This window comes from Neomonachus schauinslandi, chromosome 4 (genome assembly GCF_002201575.2).
Source record: "Neomonachus schauinslandi chromosome 4, ASM220157v2, whole genome shotgun sequence".
Classification (NCBI taxonomy): Eukaryota; Metazoa; Chordata; class Mammalia; order Carnivora; family Phocidae; genus Neomonachus; species Neomonachus schauinslandi.
In genome coordinates this window covers 84,532,253-84,557,365 of record NC_058406.1, presented here as the reverse complement: position 1 = coordinate 84,557,365, position 25,113 = coordinate 84,532,253, and the positions used below count along the sequence as shown (strand labels likewise).

Below are 25,113 nucleotides of genomic sequence, written 5' to 3'. Positions count from 1 at the left end.
AGAATGCACTTAATAAATATTTAATAAATCAATGCCTTTAAAAGTCTATGAGAGTAATAACATACTTCTGCTTATGTTTTTCTAACGGCAGAAAATAGTATTAAGCTAGAAAATGTGCAGTGAAGAATATTACAAAGCAGAAAAAAGTATCTATTTAATTTCAATAACAAGAGACAACCTTTGTCAACACTGTTTTCCTTTACTTATCTATTGTCAAGTTCACACTTTATATAAGTCAATTACCCCTTTTTAGATGGGTGTTCACAAAGGGAGCTGTTTCTAAGTTACTACTTATGTCCTCCTAAAACTGTTTTTAAGGTTAATAGTTCTTAATTGCATTGAGACAAAAAAGGACAAGGAATGAAGTAATGAGTTTGTACAGCTTCACCTATGTGGTGGTTGTTTTAATGATCTGGCCTTCTCTGTTTTTCTGACCCCCTTTTATAAAACTGAATAACTCTCACAACACTTTCAGTGACAAAGCATGCCTGATTTGTTTCAAGTCCGGATCTTTAGACATATATGTTTATGTTTGTCTGCCCAGAGCTTTCAAATCACAAAACAACCTTGTGTACACATACTGATGAGGGGGCAATGCTGACAAATAATTTAGCTAATGCTGTTACATAAGAATTAGCTCTGCAGACTGCTATGATGCGAATTTGTTAAAAAGCAGGCTACAAACGTAATCTTCTTTCATACTTTGATGTTTGGGGTTATTTACTACTACCAGATTTTTGATTCCTGCTAAACATACACTTCAAATTTCATGACAGATATAAACTCTATGAGACAACTTATAACAACTTCTCAGAAAATTGCACATTTGAGGATCCAATTTCCTTCTTTCATGCTACCACTGAAATCAGCCTTCCTTCTGATCACCAGGCAATTTTTCAACCTCTTTGAGATTTCTCTTCCTAAACAATTTCTTCCAGAAAAGCTTTTGGCAATAATTTAACACTTTAGTCAGCCCTGGTGATTTAGGTGAATTTTAAAAATCTGAAAATAGATTCCAGTGAAATGAAGCAGGGGCTCAACTTACCTGAGAGTCAGTGTCTCCCTGGTGAGAGCCTTGCTCTGTCACACTTAAATAGAAACTCAATAAGTGAAGACATGTTATTTTCCTTTTGTGTGCTTAGCTTTACAAATTCATTTACCGGGTGCCTGGGTGGCTCAGTTGGTTAAGCAACTGCCTTCGGCTCAGGTCGTGATCCTGGAGTCCCGGGATGGAGTCCCACATCGGGCTCCCAGCTCAGCAGGGAGTCTGCTTCTCCCTCTGACCCTCCCCCCTCTCATGCTCTCTCTCTTTCCCATTCTCTCTCTCAGGTAAATAAATAAAATCTTTAAAAAAAAAAAAAAAAAAAGAACTCATTTACCAAGGACATGGCAATGACTAAACTTCAGTGCTTCTCCTAAATAATACCAATTATTTTTTTAAAAGACGAAATTTGACATCAGCATTTGCTATAATGTGTGTGTGTATCTGCATAATAGTCAAGAACATACTTAGAATTTGACCTTTGGGTTCAAATGTTGGCCTTTCCATTTATTAACTGTGTGACCTCAGCTAGCTTATTTAACATCTCGGTGCCTCAGTTTCTTATCTATAACTGGTTTTAGTAACAATACCAACCTCATAGGATTTTTGTGAGAATTAAACAAGTTCATACAAGTGAAGTTCTTAGAACAGTGCCAGGCAGGCAGACTTACACAGGCATCTCCTCAAGGCTGCCTGTAGGATGGGCATGTTTTAGAACCTTTCTAGAATACTGTTAGCAGTCAGTCCCTATGAATCAACCATATGAATCAAAAAATATTTTGCATTTTTATTTTTTTTAAAGATTTTTATTTATTTATTTGACAGAGAGAGAGAGCACATAAGCAGGGGGAGCAGCAGAGGGAGAGAGAGAAGCAGGCTCCCTGCTGAGCAGGGAGCCCAATGTGGGACTCGATCCCAGGACCCTGGGATCATGACCTGAGCCAAAGGCAGACGCTTAACCGTCTGAGCCACCCAGGCGCCCTATTTTGCATTTTTAAAACTCTTAAAGATAAGCCTCTATATTGGTAATTCACCACAAAGTTTGATGATCATCACTACTTCTCACTAATAATTTTTATCTCTATTGTTTCTTCCACAAAGATGGAGAAAACATACATAACTATCTTTTGCACTAGATGATGACTAACATCGGTTGAAAGTTCCTTGTTTACCAGGTCCTATAGTAAGTGCTTTATATGTAGTTTATTTTATCCTCACAAATTCCTAAGGAATCAGATTCTCTTATTATCACCAATTTACACACAGGGAAATCAAGGCTCTGGGAGATCACAGAGCTAGCTAGAAGTGTCAGAGCAGAGAATGAGGAGGTGTCAGAGCAGAGAATGAGGAGGTGTCTGTGTGACTACAGGGATAGAAGCTGAGTTCTTAGGGATGGCACTTAATTATGGAAGGGGCTACACAGGAAAGTCAGTTTAATATCTTCATTTCCCAGTTGAAGAACCTAGAGCAAGACAGTGACTAAGCTGATGCAAAATCTAAGTCTCTTGCCTTAGTCTGAGGGTCTCTCTGTCACACCACACTGCATCCTCCTTTCCTTTAGTCTAATCCTGGATTTATATTTTCCCACTTCTTCAATGTTGAGTAGAAAGTCAGGGGAAAAAACATGTTTGCCCTGAATATATTCCTCCCCCCACGCATCCATTTTTTCTCCTTTGAAGTAGCAACAACAGCTGCCAAACAACGATCCCTCGGGCTTATAGAGCATCAGTCAGCTTCGCAGATGAAGGCAAAGATGAAAAGACAGAAATCCCTCCTTTAAAGAACTTTGCTAATGTTTTTCACTCTAAATTCACTCTTTCATTAGTGAACACTTTTAAGACAACCCTGAAAGCTCAAGGCAAGAGTAGCAAAGCACTGAATTCTGGGAGCTACAAGTGGTCCCTAATTGATTGCCAAGGGCCAAATGAAGGGGAGTTGGGTGAATGGACACTCAGGTCTCTATCTTCTCTAACTCATTTTGTTTAAACTCATCCTTTCCATAGCCTGCAGTCTCTTCCACCTTCCCTACGTTATTAGAGACAAACTTTATTAGCCAAAGGCAAGAGGAAGAAAAAATTGCCTCCGTATTTATTTTGGGTTCCAGTGATTTGAGCCCTTTATCAAGAGAAGACATAACAAGAGTTAGAAACAGTATTTCCTGGCTTAGACCAAAAGTGCTTGCATTCTAAATCTGAAATCTGGACAGAAAAAGCATGCTTAACTTTAAGCATAATGTTTCAATATTTTACGCTATTATTTTACTCACATATATATATCCATTACACACACATAAAAACACACATGCAAAATGCAATGTATTACACTGATTCGTTTTGCAAAAAATAGGCTCTATTGTAATTCCACACTGAAAATTATCTCCTTTTAAAACCAAGGGCAAGTCAGGAAGAAAACAGTAACATATTCATTTAGTCATTCATTTAATAAATATTTATTGGGAACCTACTATGTTCTAGGCACTCTCCTAAGCATTGACAATACCCCAGTGAACAAAACGGGCAACAGTCCTACCTTCATGAAGCTTAATTTCTAGTGGAAAAAAGCCAAATAATAAACAGGATGAATAAATAAAATATACTGGGATGCTAACTTGTGATAAATACTAAGGAGAAAAAAAGTAAATATCAAAAGACAGTAGAAGTAACTAAATGAGAAGAGTAGAAATCTGAGATGGTATGATCAGCAAAGACCTCATGAGAAGGTAAGTTTTTATTTTTATTTATTTTTATTTTTTTATCTTTTTAATTTGAGAAGGTAATTTTTTAAATAAAACAAAAAGGATTTAAGAGATTAAAATTCCACCAGAGAAGAACAAGTCCAAGGTCCTGAGTTGGAAGATTATTTTGTATCTCTGAGAAAAATGCCCAGGAGAGCAGAGTAGCTCCAGTGACATGAAAAAAGAGAAGAGCTGTAAGGAATGAGATCAGAAAGATAAAAGGAAACCAGATTATGTAGAACCTTACAGTTCAACATTTTGACTTTTACCATGCGCAAGACAGGATCTATCAAAGAGTTTTAAGCAGAGAGATAACATAATCTGACATATTTTAATAGAATCATTCTGGTTCAGGAAGTTAAAAATGGACTGAAGTAGTACAAGGTCAACAACTGGTAACTTTTATAATAAACTAAATGAGAGATGATGATGACTTGGAGCAGCATGGTGGCACTGTGATATGGTATAAAATGCTGGATATATTTTTCAAAGTAGAGACTAGAAGACATGCTGATGGAATTGATAAGAGATATGGGGGAAAAAAAAAAGTTAAATTTGAAACCTAACTTTCTGGTCTGACCAACTTAACCATGGATTTGAAATGGGAAGACTATAGGAATGTCTGCATGTATGTGTTTTATTTTGTTTTATTTTTTTATTTTATTTTTTTTTTTTTGGTTTTGCTTTGTCTGCTGGAGATGGGGAAGGAGCTCATTTTTTAACATGTTCAATTTAAGATGTCTATTAAACATCCCAGTGGAGATGTCAAGTAGATAATTGGATATACAGGTCTGAATTGATAGGAGAGGTCTGCTAGGAAGAAATGAATTTGGGAGTCATTAGTATATAGATGAGGAAGATTCAACAAAGAGACTGAAAAAGATAGGTCAGGGAGTAGGAGGAAAACTAGGTTGAGTGTGATATCCTTGAAGCCAAGTGAAGAAATTACTTCAAGGAGGAGAAAGCAAAAGCCTAATGAATGCTGCCCATAGGTCAAGAAAGTTGAGGTCTGAGATTTGACTACAAGATGTGGGATCATTTAGCAATGTGGGGATCATCGGTAGCTCTGATAAAAATAATACCAGTGGAGTAGAGAAGTGTGGACAAAAACCTAATTAGAAAGAAATAAATTAAAGATGGTGAGTATAGACAACTCTTTCAAGAATGTATGCTATAAAGATGTGAGAAATAGGGGAATAAATAGATATAAAGTAGGATCAAGAAAGTACTGTTTGAATGTAAAATAAGAGATATAAGGGAGTGATCCATTAAAGAGGGACGATTTCTCAATGTCAGAGAGAATTAAGAGAGCTGTCTTTGAATAGGTCAGATGGATGTTATCTAGGGCAGGCTACTCAAATAGTGGTCCAAAAATGACTGGGAGACTGTCAGAAATGCAAATTATTTGACCCGATGTTAGAGCCAATAAATAAGACCTAAGGGTGGGACCTAAGGTTGTAGGTCTTAACAAACTTTTCAGGTAATTCCTATGCATGATACTCTGAAAGGTATTGACCTAGTGCAAAGGGGAGGGATCAATCTTACCTAGAACACAGACAATTCATCTGTAACAACAGGAGAAAAGGTGGTGTATGTGGGCTTAGGTGAGGTGGGTAAGTAGATATGGTAGTGGGACCTTACGGAAAACTTTCTAGTAATTACTCTGACTTCTTAATGAAGGAGGAAGCATGAATACTAGTCCCTTTTTCTGCTTTGAGTTGGACTATTAGTTCCAGAAACCCAGAGTGACATTGTGTTGCATAGCAGAGTTGTATTAATGTCCTCATATCCTCCAAGCCCAACTCAATTACCCCTTGAAAAGACAAACTTCCCACCTTTTCAGGGCCTAATGTTCCTTAAACTGATCTACATTTTCTGGCCCTGCCTCAATCATGCCATTTCTTACCAAAAAATAAGGCTACCATTTATGGAGCATCTGCCATGCTACAGGCACTTTTAAATATATTCTCTCATTCAGTCCTTCCACATTGATTCATTTACCCATTATTTTACAGATGAGAAAACGGGATACTCATAAATGGAACTGTTTATTTACCTAATCATTCACAAACCACGCTCTCCAGGGAATACAGCATCACCAAAGTGATTTCAACACAAGCACTCTGTTTTCCTCAATTTTATGCCACTCCTCCTACTTCTCCTACTTAAGTTGCTAACAGGAGTCCACTTTGTTTTTCCAGAGGTTACTTTAGTTTAACTGTTCTTTTAGCCAATCAATACAATTCATCTTTCAGTATTTTACCCAATTACTACTCTCCTCCCCGGATTCTCCTCCCCCTCCCCCTTCTTTCCTCCCTCCTCCTCCTTCTCCTTCTTCCTCAATCATTTCTTTACTCCCTACAGTTGTATCTTTACAACTACATCTAATATGCCATTTTCCTCTCTTTCTCAAACCATCCACAAAGTTTAAATTTTTTAAATTACAAAAATAAAGTATGAGTAGCCTATTCCTTCTTAACTTTTTTATTACTGAACAAGTAATATGAGTCTCTCATTTTGCCTAAAGTCAAACTTTTTGGTTTTCTATCATATTTTATGTGGCCATCAGGGCTTTTCATGTATTTACTGCCTAAGCTGGGTTCACCAAAAACCCACACATACCTACTACACAAATAGCCCCCAAACCAGAAAGTGTTTTGAGCTTTAAAACATTGTTAAACATTTGTGCTCTAAATCAAGTGGAAAAAATTCCAATGACAGAATATGCCAGTATTATATAAGATCACCTGTAAGTTTTTCTTGGTCAATATTTGCTTATTAATTATTTATCATATAGGTTTACCATGAAACATTTTCTAGGTAATAAAAGACGGGCTACCATAAAAAAAATCTAATGAATATATTCATTAATCAATATCTTTCAACAGTCCATGAGCAATAATGAACTGTTGTGGGTTTTATAGTTATTGACCTAACTGAGATTTAAAAAAAAAATAAGTGTGTAGTCAGGTCACGTTTTCTGTTAGATTACTAGATATAGTAATTTTTTCACTATTTTCTAGTGATAGAACTTTTCTTATTATATTTCAAGAAAAGCATATAGGTAATCATGTACAGGTAGTCAAATCTAGATATTATCTTAAAGTCTAAATAAAATCATTGGTAGTTTAATAAGACAGTGTGTGGCTAAATTAACCACTTTTGTCATCTATGTAGGACACATTATTTTTACTAGGCCCTTGTGATCTAGTGAAATTAACTCTTTTCTGAACTCCATATGTATGGTACATTACCATTCAGGGATTTCCTCTACCATAGGTGACTCTTACCTGATATGTGACAATTGTATTTCTTATCCTGATGAATATTCACCATCCAAACCCCAAATCTGAAATTCACCCACGTAACTTCCTCTCCCTCACTTCTTACATCTATTCAATCACTAAGTGCTATCAATTCACCTCAAATCTTCATGGAATCCATCCTTTTGAAGTTCACGAAGTTTCTTAGTCCCGGACCTCATCCCTTTTTGCCTGAACTAGGAGAACATGCCATTATGTGAACTTTTTGTCTCGGATTTGCTTTGCTGTTCCTGCAATACCCATCTGTCTATCCTCTATCACAAAAACACCAAAGTAATAATAATTTGAGATATAAATCTCAATGACTAATGACTTCACTGCTTTACTCTAAATTCTTGAATTACATACAAGTTAATTTCCGAACATCTTTGGGTGACCCTGAAGGTCTGGGAGCTGGTCACTGCCAGTATTTCCAACTTCATCTCTTGCTACTTACTCCATCACCACCATTCACACTATTCTTATGGAACTTCTGTAACCACAGAGTTTCTTGCCCTGAAAACAGGTTGTTACTTCTACATAGAATAATCACCTCCCCCATCTGCAAACTAGAACTCAACTTCTGAAATGGAAATTATAATGATAATCACTTCACTGGATTATGAGAGCACAGCAAACTATTTAGCTCTTTACAAATAGTAGCTATTTTTATTTCCCACAGCTAATAATCATTATAATTTAAGCTTTTTTATTTCAATGTGTGCCATTTAAACCTATTCTAAAAACAACACATTATAGATTTGATGTTATTGATAAACACCACTGAATTATAAACTTTCACTGCTGTTCTCTTTCCATTCTTTAGTTACTTGAATCTCTGAGAAATTACAAGCATTCCATTTGTGTTGTTTTTCTTTTTTTCTTTCTTTTTAAAGTATGCATTTTTTTTTAAAGATTTATTTATTTATTCATTTGAGAGAGAGAGAGGAGGAGCAGAGGGAGAGGGACAAGCAGACTCTGCACCCAGCACTGAGCCCGATGAGGGGCTCGATTTCACAACCTCGAGATCATGACCTGAGTCGAAATCAAGAGTTGGACACTTAACCAACTGAGCCACCCAGGCGCCCCTCTTCTTTTTTTTTAATTTGCAAATAAGAGCACTGGTTCCCCTGACATTCAATCCTATATTCTTCTAAAGATACTATTATTTTGTTGACTGATAGTTCATTAATAACTATAATTACCAGCTGCATGTTGCATCTTAAATTATCTAGCAATTGCATGTATATTAGTTTTCAATTCTGGAAATTAAGCTCTTGAAAAGACACTTCCCCCTCCTAAATCAGGTGAAGTTCCAGGTGTACTTTTCAAATAATTAGATTTGTAAATCCACTTTGCTTTTTGTTATTGCCACATTGTAATACTAATGCAAAATTTCACAGTCCTTTCTATGAATACTCTTATTCAAGGCTAACTTTAATATATAAACTATTGTGCTTTTATCCTTATTGATCTCTCATATCATATGATTTCTGAAAGACACAAATAAGTAATATTAGGTTTTCTAAGCCTGTGGTTAAAAAAAAAAATAAGAGTCAACTAAAATCATTTGGAGGAAAAAAAAAAAAAAAAAGCCTAAATTCCTAGGTAATAGAAGCAAGAAAGACCTGAGGAGTCTCTTAAAGCTCTTTTTGAGAATAAAGGGCATACACACCTCTATAAATATGTATCTTTTTCAATTTTATTAAAGACATTTCCTTTATTTCTCCTGCCAAACTGTTTATGAAATATATATATCTTTGGCTGAGAATTCAAGCTACAAACAATTCCAGAATTCTCCTAAGGAATCAAAATAGTATGTTTCCTTCTTATAACAGGTTCCTTTTCATTTAATTTTCATTCAGCCATATTTCCCTTCATGTCTTCTTCTCTACATTTTTTTCATTTTAGAACACATATATTGTACAAGACAAGGGCCTCTCATTTATTCCATTCGGGACTTGAGATTTGGATATGGGCAATTCATAGTATTTGTAAAAAGAATATAATAATACTATCCATAAGCCCCAAATTCAAAATACACATTTGCCAACGGAACTCTAATAAACAGATCATTGAATTTTAAAGCTGAAAGGGGCCTTGGAGAGCATGGAGTCCAAACCTGAAAAATGAAAGCCAAAGAATGTTAAGTCACTGGCCAGTCACTCAACTAACCAGAGGAGAAAAGGACTGGACCCTCAGGCTCCCTAAAGCCAAGTTCTGTGCTCTTTTTTAATAAGTCACATGTTTTCTCATGACAGACTTCTGGTATTGGTCTGTCATTCTTCACAAGGTGAAAATACAGTTAAGGGAGTTTGTCTTTTGTCTGACCAACTAGGAAGCATTCACTCTTCTTTTTTTTTTTTTTTTTTTTTTGAAAAAATTTTTTTTTTTTAATTTTTTTTTTTTATTAAATATTAAGAATTATTTTTTTTTTTTTTTTTTTTTTTTTTTTTGAAGAAGCATTCATTCTTAAAAGCAAAACTGCTAACATAAAATTTCCATAACAAAAGCTTTTCTCTAAGGCTGCCTTTTCTGTCTATTCACAAGTAAGTTGCCTAGGGTAATGTTCTCCACAGGCAGTAGCTATTAATCTTTGACTTTTTTTTTTTTTAGAGGCAACAATGTTAATTTTAGGTTACTGTTAAAAAAAACTTTAAATCTCTTACTCTCAATATCTGATCATCTTGGAAATTCTTTGCAAACTTTGTTTTCACGCTCTGCCTAAAAGTACTCTGTCTACGCTGGGAGAAATCTGTAGATATTAAGTTTGATGTTTGAAATGTGCACTTTGGCAGACCTCCATCTAAAGGTGTATTTTTTATGAACAATAAAGAGCAGCTGATTATACTCACAGAAACCCCAGAGGAAATAGATTCTGTTGATGGAAACTGACTACAGGGGAGCAGGAAGAGCTCAACTTTCCCTCTCCCTCCAACCTTCGCTCTCATAATTACCAACCAAGCCCTATCAAGAATATTTCCTTTAATGAACCAGCAAAGTGTCTGGAAAGGAAGGGAAAGGAAGAGCAAGGCACTTCCCATGAGGGTGGGGGGAAAGAGGTTCTGTGAGCTTTCCCCAGCGATTAGAGCTGGGCAAGTTGATCTCTTTTCATGCTGTGGATGAGGCGTGCTGCAGTCACGCCTCCCGCTGCTAGCCCAGCACCGGGATCTTAATCAGTCACTATGAAAACTCGTTAGCTCCACAGCAATGAGTCCTCCACTGCTGAAGCTTGGCGCTGTGCTTAGTACCATGGCAATGATCTCGAACTGGATGTCCCAAACTCTCCCATCCTTGGTAGGACTGAACACCACGAGGCTGTCGACGCCAGATACCCTAGTAAGTCACTCCGGTGGGTTTGGCCATCTTGGGAAGTAAGTGCATTAAACCAGTGGGCTTGATTTTGTAAACTGCAAAGGCTGAGATTTTGCTTCTCTGTTTACAGGGCGGCTTCAGTGATACAATATTTATGGGCTAACTTTAGTCATGGATATTTCTTTGTGAACACTTTAAAGCTACACCAAAAACTAAATGGACTGTCTGAGAAATTAGCTGTGAAAGGAAATACTTGACTCGTTAAATACTTAAGACTGATAAGCTTTAACTTAACTATATTAACCTGAGGTTTGGAAGGATTCTTTAAGAAATGTGTTTTGTTTTTTTATCATTTTACTTCTTTTAATGTCTGTAAAATTCCTGTAATTTTTCCTACAGAGTATGCTATTGAGTATGTTCTGTCTAACCTAGTTTTCCTATAGCAGGTTCTTCCTTGGAATTCAATTCTTAGGACTGTTTGCAATGCCTTCAGTCCGAGAAACCAACCTCTTTTAAACACAAATTAAAAAACCTCAGCAATTTGAAACCTGCCAGAAAGACTTTAAGAGAGCTAAGAAACATAAGCAATATAAAACTTACTTGATAAATCATCTCCCTTTAATTGTTTAATTTTTTATAAAGACTCTCCTATCACAAGTCTTGCTCCTATAGCCTTCACTCACCTAAAATTAATGTCTTTTTAACCCTTCCCACATTATAACGAAGTCTTTTCTGGTAGTTTGAACCATGGTTTAGTTAGCAATACTCTAAAACCTTTCAAATAAAAATGAAAACTACTGGTTTTTCAGACAAAAGTTACAAATTCAAACAGAAGGAATATCCTCGAAAAATCATTTCCCTGCACTCAGATAAAAAGATACAGAAAGAATTAGTATTTGGAGCTCTTTACCTTATCTTTATCTTACCTTTTTATCCTATCTTTTATCTTTTATCGCTGGATTTTGCCAGTAGATCGAAAAGTCCAATACTAAAAGAAAAGCAACCTTCCATTTTCAAGACTTATTTGCAGGTACTACTAATAATTAATCTATCAATGTGTAATTAACTGAATAGAGCCAAATCAAATTAATTACATAATTTGCTAGATTCAGCCAGTCCTTAGGACGTGGGCAGAGCACATGTGAAGCACACTTTGACCCACTTTTATGTTTACCTCCCTTAGGTCATTTAAGTCACCTTAAATCGCCTACGGTTGAAATTCCCCTCCTTACCTGCATGATGTATGTATGGCAAGAGGGATGTAAAAGAGATTTCTAGCTATAAAGAAAGCATGATATGTCATCAGTAAATAATTATAAAATCAAATCAATTTACATTAATATACACTGAGCCAAATTTTCTCAATGTTCAAGAACCTGATAGTTCTCAACAACTTAGTTGTTGAATTAACTCTTTCAGAAAATGAATCTAAACTAAGAAATTCATGAATGAGTTATACTCCAAACTTCATAGCTTGGTTCTGATATGTGTATTTTTTTGTGTATGTAGACATCGGTTTTCTTATTTCCTGTTGTTGCTGATGGAGGAGAATCAAATTTCCAGAAGTATTCACGATCCTTTTAGGACTTCTAGTTATCTTATAAGGTTAAAGTAAATTCATTTTCTTTACTTCCTGATTAGTAATCTGTTGGTTGAAAAATAGAAAGCATTGCTATGGTCTGTGAAGGTTCTGATACAGCCAAATCCTCCTTTGGGTGACAAAAAAAAAACAAAAAAAAACTTCAGGGAAGTTTACACTATGGTGTTCTTCACTAGAAAGGAGAAACCAGCTTGCAAAAGCTTTTTTTTTTTTTTTTAATGTTTTACAAAAGTGGCATACTTTACAGAAGAACAATGGCTATGACATTTCCCTACCTTAATTATTCAAGATAATTGCTCATACCTTATGATTCCCATGGTGAAAAATGAATGAATCTGTATTTCCTAGATTGAGATCATAAAATGTTAATGGTGGAAAGGATTTCTGAAACCATCCAGGCCAGTTATCTTCACACTATTTTTGGCAGTGGTGCCTTTTTTACACCCCCCAAATTAAATCTTACGTAATACACAATGAATAAATATTTGTTGAGTGAAACTTGAAGTGGAAATCCAATCTGTAAAACAGATCATGTGTCAAATAATAAATGATGGGGGGGCATTTATCGGGCCTCCACCATCTGCTCCCTCCCCACACAATCAACCCCTGGCCCTAGACAAGATTCCTCCAGAGAAACCTTCTAGCACTCGAGCTCAAATGGAAATATGAATGATCTAATCCAACCTCCTCATGCTGCAAGTGGGAGGAATGACCCAAAATGTGTAAGTGACTAAACAGCTGGTGAATGAGAGAGCCAAGGGAAGAAGAAAATCACCTGACCACAGTCCTGATCAGAGGAGTGGTCTCATCCCTTACTAGTCCTTACCCCGTCTGGCCCTGGTGCCACAGTAGGTTCGTTTTGCCCTGATCAGATGGTTTCCTATCACCCTGGACTCCACTTCCCTTCAATGGAAGGGTTAAGAGTGCCCTTCCTAGTAGATTTAGTTAGGATATCCTGCCCTTTTTAACATTCTTGCTGTATGTCCTCACTTTAGACAGTATGAATGGGATGAGCCTGCAATTGTGTAAACATCAAAAACAAAAACAAACAACAAAAAAAGAGTAGGTCTTAAAATTTGTTTTATGAGTGTTTATGGGATGTGCAGATGGCAAAAAGTACAGATTTACACAAATACGAAGTCTTTCTTTAGAAGGGTAGTTTCAAGTAACCTGGAAAAAAAAAAGAGTTTCAATGATTAAATGCAGTTAAGTCTGTTTATAGCAAGTGTCTCTGAAATAGGCAGTGTGCATTTGATTGTCTCAAAAGCTGAAAGAGGTTTTTAAATTTCCAGGATATTTTTGTTAGTAAGCAGTTAAATACAGCTCCTTATTAGGGGACTACGCTCCCTCTCATTTTTGTTAAAATCTAGAAACATTTCTTTACTCTCCTCTTTGGCCCTATTTTCTTTCTTCTTTCCTTTCTTTTTTCTTTCCAATTTATCACTGGGCCCATCAGCCTTTGGAGAAGCTGGTGTCTGCAGAGGTGAAGCCTTGGCTCTCAGAACGCTCAGACTCCCTCTGGCACTTCTCTCTGACACAGGGTAACTGCCCCTTGAGGCTGAGCTTCTGAGAAATCCCCCACGCTGTGGACTCCACACCAGGAAGAACCTGGAAAAGAGCAATTAAATAAGCAGAGGACGTTCAGCAGACACCAGCTGTTCCCAGTCAGCCCGACTGCTGTGGTGGGAAGAGGCCTCAAAGGGAACCTGTGGGCATAAGTGATTTGTTTTGCTACAGTTTCAAACATCTATCTGACTTCTCCTCATAAATAACTTCTTCACTGAGTTAGTCAGTTTTAAGTTCTGTAAAATGAGTAGAATACCCTGACGCAAACTCTCCATACTTTCTAAATTTCTATTCTCAACTCACCAACTTTTTTTCAGTCTGCATGAAGACACCTGACTTCTGTGTTTTACAGTTTTTCTTCCTCAAATCCTTAGGCAATATCCCTTTTTGTGAAAGGGCAACTAAACAAATTAGGGAGTGGGAGATGGATGAGAAAAATAACTGCAAATCTTGAGAGCCACAGAGAAAGTGATAACTGCCTTTTTAGAGAAGAAAAGTGAACAAGAGTAGCTGTATTCCTGTTTAAGTACTTAAAGCAGAAGTAGGGCCAAAAGAGGAAAATTACAAAGACAGAAGCTCAGATCAAGCCCCTCAGCTTTCCACCACTGGAAGGCGCCGCCTATGAGGCAGCGAAATTCTTATCATGCAGAGTTCGAGTGGAAACACAAGAACAGAAGCGTGACTGAGTGGAAAGACACAGGACCAGGTCTGACCTCTGAGTCTTTCCCAACTCTAAATCTTTGTGATTTCCAGAACATGAATACAGCTGTTCAACCAACCTAAATCTTAGATCTTTGGTTTTCTTGTTTGTCATTTGTTCTTGTTGTTGTTGTTGTTTTAATAGTCGTTTTTCTTAGAGCCTTGAGGCTTTCCTGAGTGAAAATATGCCTTTATTTCAGTTCCAACTAGTCTCATAAGAAATAGGAAGAAAACTGTTATGCAGTGACATCTTTATTAACACATCCTCTGGAACACAACTTCGTTCAGCATGGTCTGTCAACATCTCTCCCATTCCTTTCCTCACATTTCTCCTCTCTTCACAACTAGAGCCATTAGCATATGCTAAACCACATTTCACTCTCTGAGACCAAACATGTCCTCAGACAAAAAATTTCTAAGGGGTTTCATCATCAGTTAGGTAACTCCACTCTAAATCAAATAGGGGCTAGTAAATGGATTTTTCTCTGCTTTATTTTGTGTACCTTGTACACCACTTCCAACAGGTAGATTCCTTATTCTTTTTTGCCTCAGTCTGTACTTCTATGAAATGCCTAGAAACTCAAGATAAAACCTAAGACCTAGCAACGTTCAACTAGCCCATCCGGTTCGCTTGGAAGGATCAGAATTCTGTCCTTCGCCTGCCTCTCCACCTGGGCCCTGATAAATGATTGCAGAGCCCACCACAGGAACATCCAGTTGTCTTGCTGAGTCTTTACTGCTAACAGCTCCTCTGGGGTACCAATCGCTACTTATTTCCATACTGTTTAGATGATGCCCTCCATCTGCCTGCGTGCACCTCCTCCAAAGAAAATTTTTTGGCTATTGGTGAGTGGACATAGACTATCTGTCCGCATTTATCTGCAGAGGATGGGAGTAAAGACTCTGGGCTGACAGTTGAAGAAAACTGGGTCTAAGGTCCTATACACGACATTTACTAAATGGATGACTTGAAAAAAATTGCTTATGTTGATTTTCAATTTCCTCATAACTAAGATAATGTCTATGTCAAAGGAAGGGTAGTTGTTTCAAAAAAAATGAGATTAATACAAAGGGTGGGATTTTATAAACAGGAAAACAAACTGAAATGCAAGATATTTTTATTTATTTTTACTCTTACCTCGGTATCTTTCTTTTCTGGTACAAAGCCGCTGGAGTTTTGGGAAAACTCTCACACAGTAGCTACCAAAGCATAGCTTGGTAATTAAATTATAAGGAAAGAACCCAGACTTGAAATCTAATTGTTAAAATTATCATTTTAATTCTCCTATTTAGAGCATTCTTAAATATTTCATGAGTTCTGCAATATTAAAAACTGCTAAATAGTTCATTTAGTTCTTCTAATTAACACAAAAGGTTCAAAGAGAACTGAATCAGTAACCACTATGATTAGCAATGCTTTGGATAGTAATAAACCACATGCACCCTCCGGGTCCAAGTACTGGCCTTCACAGCAGTTCCCAAAATGCTTTCAGGGTTATCTTTAGCATTTATAAAAGGCAATTTCAGATAACTCATGGTGCAATGTAGTGGTTAAACTCTCAGACTCTGACATCAAACTGACATCAAACCACAAATCCCAGCTCTCCTGACTAGCCCCTGCATGACCTTGAGCAAGTTCCTTACGGTCTTTAAGTCTCACTTCCCTCATCTATAAAATGGGTAGAATAACATAACCTCGTCCATAAGGTTAGTGTGATATTCAAAGGCAATAGTACATGCGAACTGCCAAGTAATGGCTAGAGCCCCATAAATGTTTGCTGTTACTTTGAGTTCTACAGACACCTGAATAATTGCTCTTGTAAGTTAAAATGGCAGGTCTTTTTTCATTGGTATCCAAAAATTGTCTAAATATTTCCTTCCACCTGAGGTCTTAGTTGGTTTTATTTTGACCCTCTTTTCAATGCCAGTTATAGATACCCTAAAAGAGAGCACTAGAGATGCTCATAAAGCTTCCTTTATTTATCACTGACCCTGACAAAGAGGTCTCTATCAAAACCCACAGGACTGTCAGGCACTCATCTTTTATATCAGCATTTTTCTCTTTTGAGTTACCTTTTTCTTGCCCAAGAGGTAACTTGTTATAGTTGAGATCATTCAAACTAACTCTGTAGTAGATAAGGTCATGGCTCTTTTCAATGATTCTTACAAGAAGACAACTGGAAGTACAAACAAGGCTGGAGTCTACTTTTATTAAGCTGACACTTGAGGGAGAATGCTAAATGAACATCAAACCGTATTCACCTTTCCTGTTTCCGTCATTCTAGAGAGCAACTGACACCTTGCCCTGTCATGATAAGCTCCTCACTAGTTGGCCAAACACTTGGGAAGTGAACACCAATATTAATGCTGCCAGGTTTAATTATCAGTGTTTGCCCTGCTGTTAAAGATATTTTAATATTATAATTGGGTGACCTGAGCTCCTTTATCCAAAAGCTAAATTTATCCTAGTGACAAGATTTAATTTTCTAACATACTGGAGATTTGTGTCCAATGTTAGGTGAGGTCTAACTGAAACTACAGGACCTATGTCTAGATATTTAAGCCTCATACTGTTACTTAGTTTAAACCTCTAATTGTATCACTGAAACTACTCTGCTAAACCATTCCTATCTCCATTCTGTGATCTCTGCATTTTTCTTCTTTAATACAAAAAGGGTAACACAATAATCTTTAAGATGCTATCTGACTCTAAGGCACACAGGGGTGGCTCAGTCGTTAAGCGTCTGCCTTCGGCTCAGGTCATGATTCCAGGGTCTTGGGATCAAGCCCTGCATCGGGTTCCCTGCTCAGCGGGAAGCCTGCTTCTCCCTTTCCCACTCCCCCTGCTTGTGTTCCCTCTCTCGCCATCTCTCTCTCTCTGTCAAATAAATAAATAAAACATTTTTAAAAAATAAAAAAGATGTTGACTCTAATAATATATAATTTTAAGTACATCTTTCTATCCTAACTGGATATTCAGGCATAAATGCTAGAAGGGATGAGAGAATGAAAAAAAAAAGGAATAATTAATGAATCCAATGCTTCAGAAATAAAAGGCAGCATAGGAAGCCTCCATGAATTATCTGAAAAGGCAGATTAAAAAGAGCACTGGCACCATTTGCTTCTCATTATAGATCAAGGACAAGGACTATGACATCTTCAAGAGTTTGAGTTTATAACTTATAGCTTCTCTGATATTTGTTCATGATTGTGGTCAGAATGCCTATCCGCTCCCTCTAGTGATTATTGCTGAAGCCCTTGAAAAGAAAAAGAACTGTGTGTTGGTTGATGGTATGCAGTGATCTGGGACCTGGGACAGGATAGGTAGGAAACTGTATCGGTATCCGCTGTGAATTCTAGCGACAGAAGATCTCACAGGCGATAGCAGATCTGTGGAGAGGGAAGTCAGCCTGCGTTAGTTCTTTAAAGAGTCTGCTTTTAACCTGGCAAAACACTCCAGGTCTATAGGCAAACGGCAGCTGAGTCCAGTAACACTGGGCATTTTGCAAGACAATCCTCTGCTGGCCTCTCTTCGCCTCCTGGTTCCTAACAGCATCTCAGTTCCCAACCCTTAGCCCTTCTCTCACTCTTCCTCAGCCTTGACCCTCCAATCTGATTCATTAAATACCTTATTTTCTAGACTAAATTCATCTCCCTCTTCTCCTGATCATACAAGAAATATCTACCTGCTGAATCCCTGGAAACCATAGAAAGGCTGATGAATTTCCAATCCTAGCTATAGAAGTAAGCCAGGACTTAGCTAGAAAGAGGCCCACTGATTTATCTGATATTTCCACAGGAAAAACAAATTCAGATCAAATTGGATGGTTTGTCTATGTAACATCTGTTAGGTAGTTTTTTCAATATCCATGACTGACCTTTAAAAACAATTATCTGGCTGTTCAACATCAGACTGATATGGCATTGTAATTAAAAGCAGGGCTCTAGAGCTGCACTGTCCAATAAGGAGGCCACATGTAGCTACTGAGCATTTGAGATGTGGCTAATCTAAATTGAGGTAAGTTGTAAGTATAAAATGCACAGCTTCAAAGACAATACAAAAAAAAGAGGATAAATAATGTAAAGTATCTCATGAATAACTTTTATATTGATTACATGTTGAAATATTTTGGATATACTGAGTTAAATAAAATACATTAAGATTATTTCTTTTTCCTTTTTCAAGCCTATTAGAAAAGTTAAAATTATTATATTTCCATTTGACAGCTGCTCTGGAGCATACTGCCTGGTTTCATATGAGCTCTACTACATCCAAGCTGAGCGTTCCCAGGCAATTTCCTCTTCTGTGAAATGGAAATAATAATTCCTGCTTCTTAGGGTGCTTCTTTGTACTGCTGCATCATCAAAGTCAATGCATGTGATGTGTCCCTTGGAATAAAGCCTGACCTTGAACAGGCTGCATTCTTCAGCCTAGGCAATCCCCAAGGAGAAACCCAATGGAGAGTCAAGCTACTGATAATCGCAGCAGCTGGAGGAATGAATGAGGGCTTCTCTGGGCAGTATATCATGTCATCCGCAGTGACTTCTGTTTGTACAATGGAGAGTATACGTTTAAAGCACAGTTCTTTCTGCAAAGTAACTAGATAAAAGATGAGGGTACTTATCTTTGTACCTGATAGAATGTACTTGATATGACAGGAACTATCTAATAGTTGGATATAAACTAAGTGTTGAAATAAGACATATGAAAGGCAAATAGAACACTAGACAATACACATTAAATGCCTAATGAATAATACAATCTTTCAGAAGAAGTAGAAACCATAACGGCTTAGTAAACCAAAGGTTTATAAAACAGGTATTCCAAGCAGGAGAAACAAAATGAATAACATACAAAGATATGAATCAAGCTGGCATGCTTTCAGGACACACACAGACCAATTTGGTTGGAAAGAAGTTTCCTATAGGAAGATATAGGAGGCTGACTTTAAGCTGCCTCCTTCATAGATAGGAAAGCCACTTTAAGCTAGCATTCTAGAGAGGTAGGGTGGTGATTAAGTGCACAGAAGTAATCTGAGGAGATGAATTTGGCGGACTATGTCAAAATACTCTCCTTAACCTCTCTGGGACTCTGCTTCCTTTGCAAAACCATACTGATCTAATTCTTTTTACCCTATATTCTTATATGCTACTTTTCTAGCTTTATTAATAACTGCCCCTTCAATACACAGGAAGGTCCTTAAGATAGGGCTTTGCTTCAGAATATCACACATGAATAATAATCAGATAAATATATATATATATACTACTAACTACCACTTACTGTTGAGAAAGACAAGGTAACAGATCTTATGTAGAAAGACTAGTGATATGTGATTCAGTGGTTATCAGATGCTTCTAAAGTTGCACTAAAATGTCCAAATATGACAAAAAGCATTAGGGAGTGCTGTAGGGTCAATAAGTAGTTAATAATATGAGCATATAGAAAGAAAAATTCTCCTTCTGGGGGACTGATAAAGAAGGTGTAACTGAATGAAGCTAGGCTACCTATAGAAGTTATTTAATCTCTTTCTAACTTTAAAAACAGAAACTTTAATTATCAAAAAAGATGCTTTGCTTAAAATGTTACAAACCCACATTCTCTTTATCCTGTGATGGAGGTCTCTGTTGTGTGTTTGCCATTGGTTTCCTCAGACTCAGATTAGTCCCAAAGAAGGGTGGCAAGTCTACAGTTCAGCACAGGATCCCGATGGACGATGCATATGCACAGTGGTGGCTCCAGAACAAAACTTGTGTTCCCGGGATGCCAAAAGCAGGCAGCTTCGCCAGCTTCTGGAAAAGGTAGGTATCCCCATCCTCCGTGAACCTTTTTTTTTTTTTTTTAATCTACCATTCCTTGAAAAGGAAATGTGGGAAAGCAGGCAATGGTGAGGAAGGTCCTTCCAATTTTTGTCCCCCTTCTCAAATAAACTTTTTTTTTCCCCTTCCTGAAAAGGAGTACCTCAAGCTTCCTGCTCTACTGTTCTACTTATATTACTTTTTACTTTTCTCAATCTTACCTTCTTAAGACTGGTTATCATGTTTCTTAATATCCAGTTGGTCTATCCTTAAGAAAAAAAAAAAAGGCAGGCAGTCTTACTCCTATGCCAGGAATTTATCCTCCACTCCCAGGATCACACTAGGCTCTTTGAGCTTATGCATTTGAATCCCATTAACAACCTTGCAAGGAAGTTAAAATAATGGAATGCAATATGCAAGCTTTCTGAACAGATAATGAGTAATTTCAAGTATTTATCATCATTCTCTAAGTCCTTCCTGAACATTAAGCTCTTCAATTTCATTCAATAGCATTTTCTCCATATAATTTACTTAAGCCAGATCCATAACAATCAAATGCAGAATGCCCTTGATTTATTCTTTTTTACAGATAGAAGTCAGCTCATGAAAGGTTATTTATGTTTAGTTTGAGAAAGAAAAAAAAACAATGAATGGTTCTTTCAATCATTCTCGTTCAGAATTTCACTGTGAATATAGTAGGACAGCTGGGTGGCCAGACTGATGGAGGGATGGCAACATGTTGGAATTTTAAATACCTTCAGGGATAATAAGATAAATAAGGTAGTATGTGCTTTTAGAGGACACCATACTCAACAATTCACTCTGTGCAATATCATTTTCATGATCATTCACACAATGATGGCAGTGAATAGGAACTTTTTACGGAAAATTAAGAGGAGCTAGGAAAATGAAAGCATCAAACTTGTTAATAGAGACATGCTGACTTTATGCAATTGCAAGCCTAGCAACAATAACTTCCTTCTACTACCATATAATGAAAATAAATTCCCTCCGTGTACATTACTTGGAAGTCTATTGATGCGCTAAGATTTTAAGAAAGTTTTTTTCTTGTTTTTATACAATGATTAGTCCCGTTTTTCCTCCCCCTCTCCTTAGAGATATCATCAATCTATTGGCTCTCTCTTCTTAAGTCTCTTTTTATACGATCCCATCTTCCCTTGTTCCTTCAATATCTGTCTCCCAGACAAGAGCAAACGTCATTTTCATTTAAGTTAATGACCCTAGCTAATGTGCCTCTTAGCTATTAGAAAGCATGACATATGAACTGTGATTTGTCTTGGGTATTGCTTACCAATCTTGATTTTCTTTATTTCTATGAAAAAAATCCAAATACATAGTTTCATATTGTTTGGCTACTAGGGAAATTAATTACATTGGTAAAAAGATTTAATTTTTTAAATCCAATTTTTTCTTTTCTATTAAACGGTATTTCTCCTCAAATTACAGACTTTCTGCTCCTATGTTCTTTTCTGTGCAAAAGCATCTTTTTTCTATATCAGCTACGGTGAGAAACATATTCTTAAACACTATAATCTTATTATTTGTGTCACTGTTTTTCAGTATAGCACTACATATACACACCTCTATAGAGATTCAGACATTTCTTCAAAAATCAGTCAAAAAATTCAAATAAAGTATCAGGAAGTGGATAATACCCTCTACAGGTCCAAAGTGAAATGTATTCCAGAACTATGATAAAACCAGGAATTAGTGCAGGATGAATAAGGCAAAGAAAAATACAACCCAGGAGGTTGGCTGAAAGCAATCGCTGAAATGTCTATGACCACTCCATCTAATATGCAACATGTTTAATGTTTTAAAGAAATTCTAGGAAATCACACTTTCAAAAAAATCATCATATTTCAGTGACCCAAAAACCCACAAAATTTATTAACAGAATCTAGGTCTCTACAAGTTAAGCATATTAAATTCCTCACTGGAGGGTATTAATAGGCCAAGAGGAATAGTCAATTGTGTACACAGAGTGGCTTGAAGGAAAGAAGTAGCACTAGTTTGCTGCACTGACCCGAAGAAAAGCCCTGTGAAACGAGCACTCCTTACTCAGACTGAGCCAGTTCCTTCCTGACTTCTCTATAGCTTCCCATCTACCTACGGGCACCAGATGTAAAAACAGGAGCATGAGTTTAAGCAGCCCATTCACTATCAGCCAAAGAATTGACTTAGTCGTATAATAAGGAAATATTTTTAAGAAGAATAATGCTGATAACAGTATGTCCCATATGTCATCATATCTGTACCCTGTCCATTCACTCCTCACAGCTGAGGTCCTGCCCTTCTAAGTGTACATAAAAAGAAACTGCTCTTTGAGGTGGAAGAACCTACCAATGTCACTCAACCAGTAGGCTGTGGGGCTTTACCAGATAAGCTTGGCATTTTCTCAGCATCATGCTAGTATCAACCAGAATGTCACCAGTGGTACCCACACTTAACTGATGTACTGTCAGACATTTTTAATCAGTATCTATATTACTTAATATTTAAAGAATTACAATTGGTTTCACAATATTTCAGGTCTTGTTAATAGAGACATGCTGACTTTATGCAATTGCAAGCCTAGCAACAATAACTTCCTTCTACTACCATATAATGAAAATAAATACACCCAAACTAAAACTGTTCACTTAAAAAATGTCTGTTAGCTGTGTAGCTTCTCTGTACAGTTGAAGATGTCCTGCTTTGTCTAGGACAATATTTCCTAAAGTGTGATTTTTGGAAGAGGATGCCAGTGACATCCACCCAATAAAATGATTTTAAGAAACACTGTACATGATACTTCGCTCTTGATGATTTCCTCTACACCAGCACACTTCAATACTAAAGGTTCTGTGAAGACCTACAGCAAAGAATCTGTTTAGTTTTGTTAATGCCAACACTCTCCAAACATATTGAACTGTAGGCTGTGTTTTTTCCAAGTTAGCCTCCACAATAATTATGAATTACAGTGAAAATCTAAGTTAATTTGTGTTTAAGGTCAGAAAGGCCTCAGACATTTTATTTATACAAAGAACCAAGATAAATAGTTTAAAAAATTATCAGGGAGACAGTGAGCTTGCCAGATGATGTAGAGAGGGTCTAAACACAGGGACACACATGAAAAACTAAGCTGTAGAACATGAGAGATAAACAGACTAAAAGAGGAACCACAGCAGATGGGTCTCCTTCTTACAGGTGTAACTGTGGGAATCCAGTCTCAGGTATCGTCAGGAAACATACTCAGGGGGTCTCTGTAAACAGTGGGAAAGTAAACATTCTCAGATATAGCTAGCAGGAAAAGCAAAAGACAGACCAAAGCCAAATCCTTTTCAACTACCCAGCTCTACCTCTATCTATTACCCCCAAGGTAGGGGCGCCTGGGTGGCTCAGTCGTTAAGCGTCTGCCTTCCGCTCGGGTCATGATCCCAGCGTCCTGGGATCGACCCCCGCATCCGGCTCTCTGCTCCGCGAGAGGCCTGCTTCTCCCTCTCCCACTCCCCCTGCTTGTGTTCCTGCTCTTGCTGTCTCTCTCTCTGTCAAATAAATAAATAAAATCTTTAATATATATATATATATATTACCCCCAAGGTAGCTCTTATAATTATGCAGAGTTCTACAATATAGATGGTCACAATCAAGCCTCAGCAAAAACTCTCTCAGCGCATTTTCTCACAACACAAATAAAGTTGAAAATTAACTCCATAGGGTTAGTCGGAGGTGAAATAAAAGAGAGGCTATCCCGAATATCTCATTTGCCTATCATTTTCTCACTGTACAGACTCTGCCTAGGTACATGGAATTCCTAGGAAAATATGGTCATGCCAATGATGGGTATCTTCGGAGACAAATGCTATATTCAAATGTGTAGACAGTTTCTTTAATACAAATGGCTTTTCTTTATTCATGCTTAACCATAATGGAGCTGAAAATTATTTTGAGAGCATCAAATTTATCCAAGATGCATTTACCATCTCCATCTTTCAATGCTGTCTCAGTAATTTTGTGCTGCAATAAAGATTAAAAAAAAAAAAAATGAAGCTGCCTAAGTAGGAATGATAGTAAATTAAGAAATATTTGAGAGTGATGTAATGGTATATATAGTGTAACGGTGACAGAAGGAGGGAACTTTCCTTAAAATAGTAAAAGACTAATTACCTATTAGTACTATCGGAAACCTAAGATAATTTTACCCAATAGGTATTTATTGAGCAATTAGTCTGTGCCTGGTTCTGTGTAAGATCTTGGAAATAAAAGATTTTAATAAGATGCAGGTTTGAAGCTCACAGAGCTCACAGAAGGGCAGCTGCTTCTTTGCTCCGACCCAACACACACAATACACAATCAGTTTTAATATAAGCTAGACTCTAATAACACCTGAAAAGATAGCATTCATAAAAGGCAGCACTATGGGTGAAACAGCAGGAAAAGAAAAACAAAACAGGAAAATATAACCTTCTTTAGTAAGTAGAAGTAGGCAAGCCAAGGTTGCAGAACGCACTGCCTTTTCGGAATGTTCCAGTTCTGAGGAATGCACCAACAATGGGCTCTTTATAACTAGCTGGTCCACTGAGCTTTGTGACATATGTGATGACAAAAATTGAATAAATTACTCCTTCCTTATTTGTAACTCACAATTGTTGCAATGAAAATAACTTTTCACTTACACATAAATAATGCGTATTTAAAAATAAAAAGAATAATGCATAAAAATGTATGAAACAAAGTAAAATTCACTTGAAATTCCACCACAATGTTTTTTTGGTGCTTTCATGTATTCATTTCATGCAAATAAAACATAATTCTATGCAAATTTACATATATTCTATTTAGCAGGGACTCCTTTCTAGAATATTTGTTACTTCTCTTCTCACCCACATCTCACCTCCTGCCAAAAAACTAACATCCCAATATGTATTCTTCTAATCCTTACATACCTCTCTCCACCATGATTTTTTGCTCATATGCCCCATTTTCTTTTATGGGTATGTGTGTGTGAGAGAGAGAGAGACACACACACATACACACACACACAGAGAATTTG

The 25,113-nt window shown here is 37.0% G+C and overlaps 1 protein-coding gene across 2 annotated transcripts in view; it reads left to right on the top strand.

The window, feature by feature from the left end:
* The first annotated feature begins 10,288 nt into the window (after positions 1–10,288).
* OLFM3 (olfactomedin 3) overlaps positions 10,289–25,113 on the top strand; it is a 42,472-nt gene continuing 27,647 nt past the window's right edge. The window contains exons 1-4 of one of the 2 annotated variants that reach the window (XM_021690120.1): positions 10,289–10,434; positions 16,369–16,386; positions 19,279–19,287; positions 19,925–20,060. In XM_021690120.1, the coding sequence (XP_021545795.1) occupies positions 10,289–10,434; positions 16,369–16,386; positions 19,279–19,287; positions 19,925–20,060 (309 nt within the window). Of the gene's footprint in view, positions 10,435–16,368; positions 16,387–19,278; positions 19,288–19,913; positions 20,061–25,113 lie in introns of both variants that reach the window. The other variant, XM_021690121.1, reaches the window with a different exon arrangement.